The sequence below is a fragment of the Sparus aurata genome, unplaced genomic scaffold (genome assembly GCF_900880675.1).
Source record: "Sparus aurata unplaced genomic scaffold, fSpaAur1.1, whole genome shotgun sequence".
Taxonomy (NCBI): domain Eukaryota; kingdom Metazoa; phylum Chordata; class Actinopteri; order Spariformes; family Sparidae; genus Sparus; species Sparus aurata.
In genome coordinates, this window is record NW_022045142.1 from 101,407 (window position 1) to 119,061 (window position 17,655).

General features: G+C 40.5%; 2 protein-coding genes across 2 annotated transcripts; both read right to left on the bottom strand.

The window, feature by feature from the left end:
- Nucleotides 1–384: 384 nt before the first annotated feature.
- Nucleotides 385–3,648, bottom strand: LOC115577971 (uncharacterized). The gene is made up of 4 exons (XM_030410836.1): nucleotides 3,181–3,648; nucleotides 2,717–2,922; nucleotides 1,091–1,205; nucleotides 385–635 (listed from the first exon to the last, which is right to left on the bottom strand). Exons 1-4 carry the CDS (start codon nucleotides 3,640–3,642, stop codon nucleotides 462–464), a joined length of 957 nt encoding a protein of 318 aa, XP_030266696.1. The 5' UTR covers nucleotides 3,643–3,648; the 3' UTR covers nucleotides 385–461.
- A 3,067-nt stretch (nucleotides 3,649–6,715) lies between these two features.
- LOC115577972 (uncharacterized) lies at nucleotides 6,716–12,510 on the bottom strand. The gene is made up of 4 exons (XM_030410837.1): nucleotides 11,944–12,510; nucleotides 10,469–10,674; nucleotides 9,795–9,908; nucleotides 6,716–7,618 (listed from the first exon to the last, which is right to left on the bottom strand). Exons 1-4 carry the CDS (start codon nucleotides 12,403–12,405, stop codon nucleotides 7,612–7,614), a joined length of 789 nt encoding a protein of 262 aa, XP_030266697.1. The 5' UTR covers nucleotides 12,406–12,510; the 3' UTR covers nucleotides 6,716–7,611.
- Between the last annotated feature and the right edge of the window lie 5,145 nt (nucleotides 12,511–17,655).

The window sequence follows — 17,655 nt, forward strand, 5'->3', positions numbered from 1 at the left end:
GGTATTGAAGTCTGTGGGAGATGATGGAGAAACACCCAACATATCTACATCTATGATTCTGATGAAGGAAATGAAAGAACACTCTTCAGAGAGCAGGTTCAAACACTCGAGTTCACAATGTAACTGCAGTCTCATCAATGATATTTGGTCGGACCGAACCTGTTTGGTCACCATATTATCAGCCCTGTCAATCATTTGAGGGGAAACATCAGTGATTAGACTTCAGAACAACTGTCACAAAGCAAGATCCAGTGATGTAATGACTCTCCTGTCTTTGATAGGTTCTTTGTTACACTGCAGGCTGGAGAAAGACAAGAACCAAAACCTCCAACAGCAGCTCAACTCTTCCAACACTAACCAGAAGAAACAACTCACACAGTGGAATCAAACTTGGACAATTATTGTAGTTGTTGTTATTGTTGTAGCTTCTGTACATATTCATGTGTACAGACGACAGACACTTAATTTAGCGGCTCAGCTCTCTCCAGTGGTGACGAGTCATCAGGCCACAGTTCCCTGACTAACTCTTCAGCTTGTTGGAAGTCCTGAAATTCCCAAGGCTTCGCAATTGCAGGTTTTGCTTTTTCGCAGTACTTGAGGTTCCGTCTCAGTCGGGCTGAGTTAAACTTCAGCACCTAAAACAGAAACAGAGAAGAAGATGACGAGCAGTGATGAAGGAGTTTGGTTCAGCAGTCTGTCCACTCGTCAGAGCTCCAGGAACAGAGGCTGTTTTAATGTTCATAACACACAAACTGAGTTGACCTGCCTTCTAATAATGAAGCTTGTAAACAGCATAAAGTAACGTTGGAAGTGGAGCTGAACTGACTTGTTCTCACCTCCTCTCAGCTCGGAGACAACGGACGCGTTATACAACACATAACACATGACAATGAATTGTATTTGTATTATCACAGATAACCAGTGAAATAAATCTAATCAAACAAAAAGTTAATAATTGTATTGAAACTTTTGTTTTTTACCTTCTTGAATAAGAAGATATTTCCTCCCCATCACTTTTAAACAAAATCATCACTTTTAAGTGAAATACTGAGAACCAGACTGAAATAGATACATAAATAAATAAAGGGACCTGTCTGCCCACATGCAGGGCGACAGCAACATGATCCCAAACATAATACTCATGGCGAGAGGACACCATCCCTGCTTCCATCTGGTTTTCATCAGGTCTCTGGACCAACTCATAGCTGAGAGAAAACAGAGACAAAGAAAATATCTGAAACTCTGACTCATGTCAGCGATCACTGCTCTGTTACTGCAGCTATGGCAGCTGAAGAGAGCCAACCAGAAATCACATCCTCCAGGTCCTGCTGCAGCTGTGTGACTGTATTTCTCAGGTAATCCAACATAATTTTAAAGTTTATTTATCTTGAAAATTAAAATTGTCTGAACCAATAAAGAAGTAAAAATTGTAATCTTAAAGGTAACGAGTAACTTAAGCTGTCAAACAGATGTAGTGGAGTAAATGGTACAATGTTTGCAAGTATGAAAGTATAAAGTTGGACAAAATCTTAATACCCAAGTAAAGTACAAGTACTTCAGTACTTAAAGCTGCAGTCTGGAGTTTTGAGAAAAAAGTGGACTCAGTCAGAAGATTTGAATGATACAGCTTGCAGGTCAGTCCTTCTTCCTCCCTGCTGCTGCAGCCCTGCCTTCTAAGCCCCTCCCTACTGTGCATGAGCAGGCTTGTAACCACGGCAACAGAGGACTCAGATAACAAGACGGCGCATTCAAAATACCAACAACAACATAAGCCCTGATTGTTCTATTTCTGATCAATACAACTAAATTACAGTGGCGAGTGCCTCATGCAGATCACTGTAGATATCCAGAGTAACAAACAATATTCCTCACATCACCGTAGACGAGTTACCAGGTGATCATTCAGGTGATCATCATCACCATGCTGCCTTTCTGAAGCATGAGCAATGTTATTTCTGTAAACCAGTTCAACCACTTCAGAGCTCCTGAACACAAACTAATGTTATTATAACTGCCTGCTCACTTAAAGATACTTTTGCTAACCAGTAGCCATAAAGACAAAGCTGAACACAGGAGTTAGCATACAACCTAACAAGCTAGATTTAGCAACAAGCTACATAGCTCAACTGCAACATTGCAAGGAGATATGAGCTATTGCGAGTTTTACTGTAACCACGCCATCTTAGCCTTGTGGTTAAAACAGAATGAAACATATATCAAGCAGAGGTCCAGACAGTCCAGCAGAAAATAGCTAACTCTGCATTGCTGTTGAGTCTTCACAAATCCCGCAGCTCCTTCACCACTGACATGACACTCCGATATTCGTCCTAGTTCTCTTTCTGGCTCGGTCCAATTCTCTCTTTTCACACTGCTTTCCTTCTTCAGTCTTCTTATTTCTTCTCTTTGAAGTGGTCAATTGTAGGGCATGTTTCTGCTCTGTTGTTGTTGTCTGTTCTCTGCCATTCTTTACAGTTTGAGCTTGAACATATCTGATCAGGTGAGAGCAGATGCTGCACCTGCGTGGGGGAGTGGGGCTGCAGCAGCGTATGCACAAGAGTGATTGACAATTCTCTGACACGCCCCTTGGCTCTGATTAGTTGTATTCTACCAGGAGCGATGGTTTGTATGTTATTCTAATGTCAGATCATAAAAACAATTTTAGCAAATATAACCATAAATAGTTACAGACTACAACTTTAAGTACAGTATTTTGTACCTGTGTGTCTCACACATGGCCTCAGGCCGCCAGATGAAGCGGCCATCTTTGTAGGAGCAGACAGAGTTTGGGTCGTCAGTCAGCAGAGGACGGTCTGAGAACTGCTCCTGATTGGCTGGGCTGTGGACCAGTATAACGTACATCACTTCCTTTTGGTACAGGACGGTCTTGTACACCCGCATGACCAGCTGATAACCGGAGCAACACTGGGACAATAAAAGAGATGTATCAAAAATACATTAATCAAGCTCCCTGTTAGTGTCCTGAAAACAACAACAGACAACATCTACTCTCCTTCCTTTCACTTTAAAGGAACACTACGTAGCTTTAGAGAAGAAACTCAGAGTTTTAATATTTACAATATAAATGAGGTAACAACACAAACTATTGTCCATAAGTGAATCAACAAGCTGTTCTCATTTCTTCAACTAAAGTTTGGATTGCTCCTTTCAGTAATCTGCTACCTGCTGGCTGTAGGCCTCCAGCACCTCCTCCAGGGGGAAGGTGAAGCGGTACGAGCCCAGCCTGGAGAGCTCGGAGAAGGACGGGGAGGTGGCAAACTTCTTCAGGAAGCTCTGCTGCATCTGGACCTGCTCCTGCGTCCGGTCGGGGTAGGTCGTCTCCAGGAGCCTCCTCTCAGCTGATGTGATGTCATCAGGCGTCACAGCCAGACTCCACCACACCAGAGAGCCTTTATGTGGGCTCTTGAAGCCATTTTTCCATCTGATGCCACGTAACCCATATTGCTTTGTGTCGTGTTTCAGATGAGTCACATGGAGCTCTGGTCGGGGGTATAATGGGATGTTTTCTTTGAGGAGATATTGGTTCTCCAAATCCTTTGCTTCCTCTTTCAAATCTGTCAGCTTCAAGTGCTGACCTTCCCAATAATATTCATCATATCCTCTGCTGTTTTTCCCTGTCTTCATGGTCCTTTACTGTTATTATCTGCTCACTCGTTTGTGCTCACAAGAGAAGTTATCTCTGATCTCAACAGGGAATTAAACATTAACTACTGAAGAGGCGTGTCTCTGTGTGAGACACCATGTGAGTACAGAGACGGGGAGAGACAGAAGGCCTGTGTACTACTGTATTTATAACCATAAACTACTGTTATTAACATTGGCCCTTATCCTCTTCTGTAATAAGTGATACACATGAAGACAGCTCTTTAAAATTAAATTTACTTTGCCATGATTATATATTAGGTTCATTTAATCATGGGAATATAGTAAATTTAGTTTGAATACTTTTAAAACACTTTTAATCCCACTGTAAATACTTTTACCAGTTCCATTTTTAACACAGGACTTGTACTTGTAACAGAGTATTTCTAATGTGTGGTATTAGTACATTTACTGCAGTAAAGGATCTAAATACTTCTTCCATGATAATTATTGATAACAATTATTAAAATTAAATTAATCAAGATTTATGAAGTTAATACTGTTACTGACCTCAGAATTCAAGAAAAACTAACTACTAGTACACTACAGTGAAACATTTTAAATGATAAATTTGTGATTATTGTGCATAAATATTGCAATAAAGTTGGTTTAAGATTGCCTCACACGGGGCACCATTGTTGGTATTGGTGTTAGGGCAGGTGTGGGTCATAGAAACTTATTATTATTGATAGTAATTATTCAAATTAAATTAATCAGTATGTATAAAGTTAATGCTGTTAGTGACCTCCGAATAAAAGAAAATCTAACCACTACTACAATACTGTGCATGAATATTGCAGTAAAGATGGTTTAAGATTGCCTCACACGGGGCATCATTGGTGGAATTAGTGCTAGGGCAGTTGTGGTTAATAGAATGTGAAAATGATTGATAATTATTATTCAGATTAAATTAATCAGAATTCGAAAAAACATAATAATTACAACCATGCACCACCCTGGAATCAATATTCTGATAAAGAAATGTGATGTTCAGGACTGTACTGTACAACAGAATGTGACAAAGAGACGGTTGTATGTGCAGTAAATGTCGTATACTGGCCTCCCTCTTCGTGCTGAAGTAGTTTATCCAGCAAGCCCAAACAATCGAGTATGCCCAGAAAAGTCTCACAGGCCGAACAGGTGGCATTTTCTCTGACCTTTACTGAGGAACATATCTCGACTGTGAAATTGCAAAACAAAATATCCATAAATACAGGTTTTTAAAATGTAGCCATACAAACAGATTCATAATCACAATGACTTAAGTACAGACAACATTGATCAATATGCACAAACAGAGAAAAAGTGTAGTAGAACGCTTCAAAATGAATATAACAGCATGAATCAGAACAATATCTGAGCTACATGGTTAACAAGTTACAGCTGAGCAAATCTGCCTGTTATACATACATGGATGAATTATTACAATGTACGAAATAAAAACGATTGTAATACACAACCAATCCTCACTAAACTTATAAACAATAAAAACTTATGGATATGGCCTTCTGTGGCTTCAATGAAAAAATGTAATCTTTCCACAGCACAAAGGACGATGAGAATAGTCTGCAGCACCAGTCATGTGCTCTCCTTCTCCCAAAACCGAAAGTGAAACTTAAGTCTGCATTCAACCTTTGCGTCCACAGGGGGCAGCATTGCACTGTATTAAAACATCATATAGCTTAACAGTTCAGTATACGGCATTCAGAGGCCATGACATGTCGTCAGCAGTTCTCTCCTGCTTAATAAAACATATCAAAATATCAGTATAATTATCAGATGATGACTGAACATTCAATCTTGTCACATGCTAACTGTGTTCCTCGTCCCTTTCTGGATCTTATCATCTGTGTCTGCAGGTCTGTATGTGAATACCTCAGTCACTTCACTACCTCATATATCTTCTGATCACTATGGTTTGGTGTCTGATCATATCATTCAGTCATTGGGTCAGCTCACGTACTCAGATGAGAAGACTGCCGAGCCAGAGACCAAAGATCAAGTCTGTGTTTCAGCAAGTGAGAAACAGAGAAAGTCAAGTTTTAAGTTTGGCAAGATTTATTTTGGCGATTGGGTTTTTCTTCAGTTTCTCACTAGGTCTCTTATATTTAGAAAGTTCTTTCTGCTCACATGGGGCCTTCTGGTCGCTCTATCAGTGATTTGTGTTGGTCAGTTTTCCTTTTTGTATGTGATATCTAATGTGCAACATTACTGTGGCAACATCATTTAAAAGTTGACTTTAGGAAGCAGATGATCTCAGAATTACCAGATAAAGAGGATTTAATTGAATGAGCCAAAAAGTTTGAACAAATAAAATGATTACTCTACATTGGTAATTCTGATGTCATCGGCTCCGTGATATTTCTAAAGTCACTGTCATCTTCCCGCAGAAGAAACAAATCATCACACAGAAAAAAAATGTTTGAGAAGAAATTCCTGTTAACTTGTGTCTTTGACAAAAGTTCTCAATAACTTGTTTCAAGTTTTCAGTTGATTTTTCACTTCACGTGATTTCAGCAAACTAGGTTTAGAAACGCCTCATATCAGACAATACTGAACATCTGGTGCATGTAATTATAGTAATTTACTAATTGAGTCATTTATTCATTTATTTGTTTTTGACTTTGGGCAGTTCTAGTCACGGGTATTATACACACTTACATCATATCCTGGCAATAAAGCTCACTGAATTAAACTGAAACTGAATGCAGTCTTCTGGCCGCCTCCGGCATTGTGAAACTGTGCAACACATCTTTTAAACTCTTATCATTTCTATCTCTGTGTGGAGCGTGTTGTTAGTCGTGCATTGTGTGTGGAGCTGGTTGTAAGAGTGTGTTGATCATATCAGAGAGCGCTACTGCGTGATTGATCGAGGAGATAAAAGTTTTACTATTTGAGCTTCTGCAGAGTGAATCTTCCAGTGAGGACACAGTTATGAGCTGGTGAATATTTCTGAAAATCTGAGCATTTTTATGAGAAACAAGTGTTTATGACATTGTACTAATGTTACAGTGGGGCTTTTCTCTAGACCCAATGAAGACACTGTGGCAGGTAGTCAGAGTGTGAAGGAGTTTATTTTTGCAACAGGGTACTTCAGAAGGAGTAGTGGATAAGAAGGCCAGGCTGTCAGGTTGAGAGAAGAGATCGGTGAGGAGGTCGTGTGAGTGCACAGTCTTTATTAAATGTATCACAAAAGTCATGATAATCAGATTGAACTGAGGTGAGGTCACTAGGTGCTGGAGTGGCAGGAGTCAACTGATTACAGGAGGGGGCAGCAGAGTAAAGGCAATGAGAGCGACAGTACACACTCCAACTCACTATTCTAGAAGTTTCCACAGTAGAACCGTGACAGCTAATTCACCAATCAAGTATCTGGGTGTTCCAGTAGTGAATCAAAATCCCCCCCAGAAAAGTTGTCTTCTCTTAATCCAAAGATGTCTAGTTGATCCACTTCAGTCGCAGCTTTAGCCCAAAACACAGTAATTCATGAATAAATGGTGAAACACAGTCAGACTGAAATCATGGCTTTTATCTGCCCCAAAACTCCACAAAGTGCCATTCAACTGCAACACAGAGTTACCACAGAGTATGGCTGCCATACTCTAAAATATTGATTGACACCTGATTTGACCAGTCAGGAGCTTCTGTGCCTCACCTGTGACCTGCATCGGACAACGAGTGACCGGCATATATCAAAATCTCAAATATCCTGTGACGATCAGGTCAAATCCTGATTCTCAAAACAAATTCTTATCCTTTCTTAAAACACCAGCATTTTTTTTTTTTAATTTAGCGGCTCAGCTCTCTCCAGTGGTGACGAGTCGTCAGGCCACAGTTTCCTCACTAACTCTTCAGCTTGTGGGAAGTCCTCAAATTCCCAAGACTTCACAATTGTAGAATATGTTTTGCTGCAGTACTTGAGGTTCTGTCTCAGTCGGGCAGGATCAAAGTTCAGCACCTAAAACAGAAACAGGGAAGAAGATGATGAGCAGAACAGCTGCAGGTTCGGGTCAGGGAGAGTATGCAGGACTAGATTGTTAACAGCCATGCTAAATGCTAACTCAGATTATCATTGTTAGATAACAGTGTAATACAGAGTCTAGAAACCACAATGTTACAATAGAGTTCAGGACAATAAAACTATTTCTGTTCATATTCTAACATTAATAAATAGCCACATCTGCACTACAGCAACATTTGTCCTCCATCATTTCAACAAGATGACAGTTGTTCGAAATCAATGACTACATTTCCCATGAGCCTCTGAAAACATGCCTGTGGCTAATTGTTGAGAGCAGCCACACGTCACTTTGCTGTCGCCAGAGCGACTACACCGCCCCCTGGCTGAAAACCAGTAGCGACATGCAGCGCCACCCCTCCCTACACGCAGAACATGCGCTGTGCGTAGGGCCCCACGATCCATGGGGGCCCCATTTTGCGCAAGGGGACGCATTCTCTGCAAATGTGCAAAGGATGTCCATTGCTGCCGTGAGGCGCGCGTAGAGCTCCGAGTTAGCCCGAGGCAGGAGAGAAAAAAAAAGAGACGAGTAATCTGACACCGCTGCCGCAATGATTGACAGCAGCGGCATCTGACCAATCAGCGGTCAGATGAGACGACAGGCAGTTGGATGCAGGTGGAGAGATGGCCTTCAGATGGCAATATGAATCAGGAGCAAGCAGAAGAAAGAAAAAGTCAAAACAAGAGGAGGCTCGTGCTTCACTTGAAGGTGGGTATGTTGTTGAAATAAAAAGAAAAACTTTGTTGCATAAACACCCCGGCTGCTAATCATGAGACAGAAGAGAGGATCATTCTGTCCAGATGTGGATTGGAGATTACATTTTCCAGCAGCCCTGATTATCATTTATTGAATGTCTTGTTAACTGCATATACCTTCACCTCTGTTGAAAAAGGAGTGCTTAATTGACCAGTTGGTGGTTGTATGTTGGCTCAGATCTATAGCCTATCAGTCTATGTTGTCAATAGTTTTGGGCAATTTTTGTGGAGGTCAAATGTGTGTGTGTGTGTGTGTGTGTGTGTGTGTGTGTGTGTGTGTATATATATATATATATATATATATATAATAAGATAAATTAAGATAATCCTTTATTTGACCCACAATGGAGAAATTTAAAGCGTTGCAGCAGCAAACAGCAGCGTAGGAATATAGAAACTAAGTACAAAATGTAAAAATAAATACATACAAATATTGAAATATCATCAAATCATTATGAATATTATTATTAGTTGTAGTCATATTTGCATTAATTGCATTTTAATCTTTGTGAAGCTAGTATTTACATTCATTTCATTGTGTAATTTACCATTAAGACCAAAACAAATCTTAATAATCTGCTTGTATGATTTCTTGTCATAACAGGGTCAATGCTGAAGTTTGTTACTAAGGGTGACACGGAGCCAGCACCCAGCACGTCACCAGGGCCATCAAACACCATGTCATCTGTAAAAGGCTTGTTCCATTGTTGAAAGAGGCTGTTCATTTGATTTATTCCTACTAATAAAGGTTGTAAACCTAAATTGAATTTCGTGGTACAGTCATTTTGTAATGGGGGGGGGGAGGCCTCAAAATAAAATTCTGCTTAGGGCCCCAATTTGGCCAGGGCGCCCTGGCGACATGTCTGAATGCAGTTATGTTGCATTTCTCATGTCTGACAATAAAAAATCCCCAAAGTTCTGACTATAAAATGCCTGTTTTTGGAATGGAGTTTGGTTAAGCAGTCTGTCCACTCGTCAGAGCTCCAGGAGCAGAGGCTGTTTTAATGTTCATAACACACAAACTGAGTTGACCTGCCTTCTAATAATGAAGCTTGTAAACAGCATAAAGTAACGTTGGAAGTGGAGCTGAACTGACATGTTCTCACCTCCTCTCAGCTCGGAGACAACGGACGCGTTATACAACACAAAACATATGACAATGAATTGTATCTGTATTATCACAGATAACCAGTGAAATAAATCTAATTGAACAACAAAACAAATAATTCTGTTGAAGATTATTAAGTTTTCTTGAATAAAAAAATATTCCCTCCCCATCACTTTTTAACAAAATCATCACTTTTAAGTGAAATACTGAGAACCAGACTGAAATAAATGATAAATGAATTATTAAAAGTACCTCTCCGTCCACATGCAGGGCGACAGCAACATGATCCCAAACATAAAACTCATGGCGAAAGAACACCATCCCTGCTTCCATCTGGTTTTCATCAGGTCTCCGACCAACTCATAGCTGAGAGAAAACAGAGACAAAGAAAAGATCTGAAGCTTTGACTCATGTCAGCGATCACTGCTCCGTTACTGCAGCTATGGCAGCTGAAGAGAGCCGACTAGAAATCACATCCTCCAGGTTAAACAAGGAAGATAATTCAGAGTCTCTCAGCTGTAGACCATGTGACTAGTTTAATATGTTTAGAAAATGATGCTAAAAATAAAAAAACTCCACCTGATGTCATTGTTTATTCAGTATTTCCGTCCACAGACCTTCACAGGTGAAACACCTGGATGCAAAACATCTGAACACTGAACCCAAAGATCTGAGAGACGTCCTGTAACAAGTCAACTTCTTACTGCTTCAGCTGTGTGACTGTATTTCAGGTAATCCAGGATCATTTTAAACTTGACTTATTTTAAAAAGTAGAATTTTCTGAACTAATAAAGAATTGATGTAGTAGTGGAGTAAACGGTACAATGTTTGTGTCAAAAACAAAGTATTAAAGTTTAAAGTTGGACAAAATGTTAATACCCAAGTAAAGTACAAGTACTTCAGTACTTAAGAACAGTATTTCTCACCTGTGTGTCCCACACATGGCCTCAGGCCTCCAGATGAAGCAGCCATCTTTGTAGGAGCAGATAGAGTTTGGGTCGTCAGTCAGCAGCGGACGGTCTGAGAAGTGCTCCTGTTTGGCCGGGCTGTGGACCAGTATAACGTACACCACTTCCTGTTTGTGCAGGACGGTCTCGTACACCCGCATGACGGGCTGAGCGCCGGAGCAACACTGGAACAATAAAAGAAGTTCTATTGGAAGAGTCCTCACAAATACATTCATCAAGGTCCATGTTAATCAGGGGCGCAGGTGGCGTTTTTGAACTGGGGGGGACCGAGCTGTCAGCAAATTATTTCAACTCAATAAGTTATTTTTGTGTCATTTGGGCTTTAACTAGCGCTCAAGTAGTTACTTTAGTAATAGCCTATGGGCCAGTGGTTTGCGGGCCTTAATGTCCCTCTTTAGGGTCAGGTTGATTTGGCTTTGTATATGTCATTATCATGTCGCCTCCCGTCCCTCCTTGTTCTGTCTGTATTCCTTCTGTCCCTCCTTCCTCATGCAGTCTTTTTCTCCTGTGGCTGCCCCAACAGTTGCTTATTAAAATAACATTATACAGAAAATTAAAAACAACATTAGAGCTATTCACCTACAGCCTAAAAGACTTTTATTTTACATTTAGCCTACTTCAGGTAAGCAAATGCCGTTTATTAATGTCAGACTAGCTACTCAACATTACAAAACGATTATCTGCCACATATTGGGAAAATCAACAGGCAACAGGTGTAGGTAGCCTATTTACATTGTTTGTTTTTTTAAAAACGCTCTGAGTGTTTTTTGTTGTTTCTTCATTACTTGAAATCACCTGCCCTGTCATAGTGGACAATGGTCTGATCACCGCAACAGCACAGTGCGCTACCAGTTCCTCTTTAGGACCCTGGGGAGTGAGAGTCGTGCCTTATGGTGTGTTTAATTTACACCGAGAGTCGGAACTTGGAGCTCAGAACAATGTAACCCCAAAGTTGAGTGCTCCCAAGCCTTACAAACGTACAACAAAACATGTAACTACTGTTTACGTGATTAGCAGATAGCATGAATTCTGTGTCGGGCTGGTGAGATTAATCCGACTTCCCGAGTAGGAGATCCGACTTGACAGGAGGTTCTGATTAAAATTGAAATTTGGAGCTTGGAAATTCCGACATTCGTGTACAACTGGAACCCACCATCAGTCGTAGCACACAAACGCCGGGCTCTCAAACATTAATCCTCTGTTTTACCGGCACTGTTTGTCGTCTTATGTAGGGACAGTGGGGGGGACGGATCAGGGTCACTATGAATCTGAGGGGGTCATATCCATCTGCGAGCATGCTGTTAATGTCATGAAAACAGCACAAAGACAAAATCAACTCTCCCTCCTTTTACTTTAAAGGAGCACTACGTAGTTTTAGAGAACAAACTCAGAGGTTTCATATTTACAATATACTCCTTTCAGTTATCTGCTACCTGCTGGCTGTAGGCCTCCAGCAGCTCCTCCAGGGGGAAGGTGAAGCGGTACGAGCCCAGCCTGGAGAGCTCCGAGAAGGCCGGGGAGGTGGCAAACTTCCCCAGGAAGCTCTGCTGCACCTGGACCTGCTCCTGCGTCCGGTCGGGGTAGGTCGTCTCCAGGAGCCTCCTCTCAGTTGATGTGATGTCATCAGGCGTCACAGCCAGACTCCACCACACCAGAGAGTCTCCATGTGGGCTCTCGAAGCCATCTTTCCATCTGATGCCACGTAATCCATATTGCTTTGTGTCGTGTTTCAGATGAGTCACATGAAACTCTGGTCGAGGGTATAATGGGATGTTTTCTTTGAGGAGATATTGGTTCTCCAGATCCTTTGCTTCCTCTTTCAAATCTGTCAGCTTCAAGTGCCGACCTTCACAATAATGTTCCTCATATCCTCTGCTGTTTACCCGTGTCTTCATGGTCCTTTACTGTTACTTGATTGTCTGCTTGCTTGTTTGTGCTCACAAGAGAAGTGGTCTCTGATCTCAACAGGGAAGTACATTAACTACAACAGTACTGAAGAGGCGTTGCTCTGTGTGAGACATGTGAGTACAGAGACGGGGAGAGACAGAAGGCCTTTGTACTACTGTATTTATAACAATAAACTACTGTTATTAACACTGGCCCTTATACTCTTCTGTGATAAGTGCTACACATGAAGACAGCTCTTTAAAGTTTAATTTTCCATGATGATATATTAGGTTCATTTAATCATGGGGAAATATCACATTTAGTTTGAATACTTTTAAAATACTTTTAATCCCACTGTAAAACTTTTACCAGTTCCATTTTCAACACAGGACTTGTACTTGTAACAGAGTATTTCTAAAGTGTTGTATTAATGCAGCATCGTTACGTGACTGACTTCTGACTGAACACGTGTTCAGTCTGCAGCACAGACTCAGTTTGGATTAATATTGATCGTTTTATCAGTTCGTCTTTTATCAATCACACACGACAACAGTGATGGAAAGTAAAGTTTGAGGTACTTGTACTGTGTTTCCATTTTATACAAATTTATACTTTTACTCCTCCACATTATCTGACAGCAGTGTGACTGTTGCTACTGCGACAAATACATGATTCATAATTTGGGATTAAATTACCAAACTGGAGTAACAATAACTGTTTACATGTTTGAAGGAACAGTTCACCCAAAAATCTAAGTCATTATTTTGACTCCATGTTTCCACTCAAAGACAGAAAGAAGTTCATGTAGAACATTTGCTGAATTAACAGAAGGTCCAAATAATGCAGAATGAGTTCAGAGACAGAGTTTCACAGAGTTTATAAAGTGTCTCCAACTCAACAACTCACTAAACTGACACATTTGTTAAGGGAGTCTGGGGACTTTCTCCACGGGGACAAAGAAGTAGCCTATATTGTTACTGTTTAGTGTCTTTGTAACATGTGACATGTTTAGATCAATAACATGTTTCTTCTTTCATAAATGGAGTGTAAATGGTGAAATCAGTGTAAACAGTGTGTTCAAACAGCTGATCAATGTTGGCAGGTAAGACTTTAGCACTTTAGACACAGAAGCAGACAGGCTGGTACAGACATGCTGCCACAAACTGACACTTTTTACAAGGAGACAAACAACTTCAGCTGAAGATTTAATGCTGAATTTACAACAAGGACACAATGAGTTACAATCTGTCACAGACACAGTTTCAATACGTTAGAAAGTTTTACGCTACACAACAACTCCTAAAATTAGCTGATTTGTTAAGGGAGTCTGGTGATGTCGTGAATGAAAGTTGGCTTCATGTATCATATTTAATGCAGAATTTACAATAAGGACACAATGAGTTAGAATCTGTCAAAGACACAGTTTCACTACGTTTTGAAGTTTGTCTTAACTCTTTGTTAATGGAGTCTGTTGATGTTGAGGTAACCGGTTCAAGCCAAAGAGTGATCCTGTAGACACGTGACCCACTCGCTCTTCTTTCCTGAGCCACTTACACACCAGCCTCCGGATGATTGGTGCTCCATGTAGCAAATGACAGTAACATATAGTTTACTGCCGCTTTTAAAAGCCTAAACTTGGAATGGATGCACGTTTATGTAGTTATGTGCTCTTTGAAAAGGCTGTTTCTCTGCTTTAGCACTTGATTAATGACCTTTTCATGTACACGAAGTTAGTGTGAATAAGGAAATAACGACTATAATGAGTTTTGGGGAAAATACTTCACCTCTCAGAAGAGCCCAAAATCATGTCTGTGCTCCGATGACTCAACAACAGCTTTAGACACAGAGGCAGACAGGTTGGTACAGTTAGAATGTGTTGCAACTGTTTCACAAAGATTGTTACGTTTCTCCTCATGAAACAACTCTTAAATTGTGTTTTGTTAATGGAGTCTGGTGATGTTGCGTATACAGTCCAGTGGAGCAGAACACCGAGCTGACGCCTGTTGATGTGAGTCAAACATTAAACTGGTGTTTCTGCTCTGAGTCGTCTTTTCTCTGACGTGATCAAACACATGTCACATTTTTATAGTGTCCTCCTGCAGCTTCTCTCCCTGAAGGTTTGATAACTGTACAACCTTCAATATTTGTCCAGTGGATCAATATTGGTTTCAGTTTTTATGCACATCAGTGTGAAAACAGCTGAGATGTTTAAGTGATGACACATTTATCCACATTAAGCCTTGTTCCAGGTTGAATAAGCTTCATCCAGCTGCTCTTAATATCTGAATTGAATTTATTTTGCTCACCACAGAATTTTGTCTTAAAAATATAAATCTTGTTAACTTTGTTTAGTTTCTTCTTCATGATCACCACGAGTCATTGTGCCTCCCATGTGGGAACGTTATCTCACGACATCTTCAACATGTTTTAGTTAAATATTCTGTTTTTTTTTTTATTTTAATTAAAAGCCTCTTAAATTGTCAGTTCGGGGAGAAAAAGAAATGAAGTGAAGAAAAGAAAGAAATATTTGATGTGAATAATGAGTCCTTTGTGTTTCTGCGACGTCTCCTCACAGCCTGTGTGTGTGTGTCTGTGTGTGTGTGTGTGTGTGTGTGTATGTGTGTGTGTGTGTGTTACAGACAGCCTTTTGTTTGCAGTATTTCCCTCCATCAGAGTAAAAACACTGCGTTCCTCCTCGTCTCTGTTAATGGAAATAAACAGAATAACTTTAATCGGGGGACAGAAATGCTTCATTTTAAGTCCTGCAATTTTTTAAATTTCAGATTAAAGTGCAATTATCCTGCAGTCAGTTTAACAACTTTATTTCAGTTCACCATTTTAAGTGTTTATGGACTCATTTGTGATTAATTTAATTAGCCTGTAAACAAAACATTTCATTCTCCGGCCAAATATGCTGATAAGATTTATGATGGATTATATACAAATTCACCCTCTAATTGTTTTTTCAAAGTGTGACCTCATTTAAAAAACAAACTACAACCTTTTGTTGCACTGAAGACAGTTTTATTTTGAATTCTATCAACTTGTTTGAAAAAAGCTGCACAGACGAAGTTCTGTAGCTTCAAACAGGAAGACAGAAAACAGTTTACTGCACGGAAAAATACATCAGAAAATACTTAAAAACAAGTTAATTTGCATTTGTAACCAGCTGTAATATTTGGTGTTACATTTGGTCACTTCTAAAAACATAATGACTATTCAGTGAAAAAATCAAGCTGCCGTCCAGCTAGTTCACAAAACTACAGAAACACAGACAATTAACTGACACATTTGTTAAGGGAGTCTGGGGACTTTCTCCACGGGGACAAAGAAGTAGCCTATATTGTTACTGTTTAGTGTCTTTGTAACATGTGACATGTTTAGATCAATAACATGTTTCTTCTTTCATAAATGGAGTGTAAATGGTGAAATCAGTGTAAACAGTGTGTTCAAACAGCTGATCAATGTTGGCAGGTAAGACTTTAGCACTTTAGACACAGAAGCAGACAGGCTGGTACAGACATGCTGCCACAAACTGACACTTTTTACAAGGAGACAAACAACTTCAGCTGAAAGATTTAATGCTGAATTTACAACAAGGACACAATGACTTACAATCTGTTAGAGACACAGTTTCACAATGTTTATAAAGCTTGTTTTAACTCAACAACTCTTAAAATCGCATGATGAGTCTGGTGATGTTGTGGTAACTGGTTCAAGCCAAAGAGTGATCCTGTAGACACGTGACCCACTCGCTCTTCTTTCCTGAGTCACTTACACACCAGCCTCCGGATGATTGGTGCTCCATGTAGCAGAGGTGGGGGACTTTGGCGCATATTGAGACGTTAGTTTCGTTTTTGATACTTTGCCCTCTGCCACTGTATGACGCACTGCGTGCCAGAGTGGCACTGTGGCCGACAGGATCAGGGGAGGAGAGGCAGCATGAAGGAAGCTCTGAAAATCATCACATTTGGATTCAAAGATTTTTTCATGTCTGGGTGATTTTGGCCGCCGTCTTGGTTAAAGCGTGTGTGTTTCAGATATAGCGTCTTCAGTGCGCACAGACATTATTTCAAATGAAGGCGTGCATTTACGCGCTCACAACCCAACAGGACACCGTACCGGCACACATTCAGTTTGACGCACTTGTTTTTTCGTTCACGTCCGCGACGGACCTGCTTCTCCCTCCGCCTCCGAGATGTAGAGTGTGTTTTATAGAAGAGAAACACACATTTCAGGACAGAACAGACATGTCTTGTGATTTTCAGCCTCCCTTTCTAGCGGGGGAGGGGAACAATACCTGAGAGTAACATTCTCAGCTGTCAGGATGAGCAGTATGCTGCAGTCCCAGGGTTGATATTAATCTAATCTTATTCTTGTATTTATGGGTTTGAAAAACAATTCTAAAATTACTATGCACATACATCATATTATTGACTAACCACCCTCTTCTGTTTACTGTGTCAACAGATATGAAGAATACATTCATACGAACTTCTTGTGACTTGTTTGACCTTAGCCATGACTCGACTTGACTTGCTTGACTTTCATCAATAGTAACTTTGGGCTTGCTTGAGACTTGAAGGTTAAGACTTGTGACTTGCTTATGACTTGCATGTATGTGACTTACTCCCACCTCTGATCATAAGGATAATCATAAACTTAGCTCTTCATTCAGAAGTTCAACTAGATTTTACAGTGTTACAGTCCGGAAATTAAGCAGGGATCACAGCCTGATCTGAATCTGTTCATCTTGGTCCATTCTTGTCCATTTATGTAAAACAAGTCTGTAACATCTCCATAGTCACATTAGATATAAAATACAAGTCAACCTCTGAACGTCTAATGTTTGAAAGTGAAGCTTTTAAGGTTTTACTTCCAAAGGCATCAAGCTGAGCATTACCAACGTATTTTACCTTGAAGTTTAACATATCTGGCGGTGGATGTTCAAAGAAGTAAAGTGTAGTAGCGGTGCACACTCCAAAAGCAGGTAAAAGGATTGTGCGCATTTGTTGGGTGCATCATGAGAACACTTTGAATTGGGACACCCTTCGCCGCGGCATAGTGACGTAATCGCACTTCAAATGCGCACTCGAAGTGTGCAGACCCTGAATTGGGACACAGCCAGGTTTGGGTCGTCAGTCAGCAGAGAACGGTCTGAGAACAGCTCCTGATTGGCTGGGCTGTGGATCAGTATAACATTCCTCACTTCCTGTTTGTGCAGGACGGTCTCGTACACCCGCATGACGGGCTGAGCG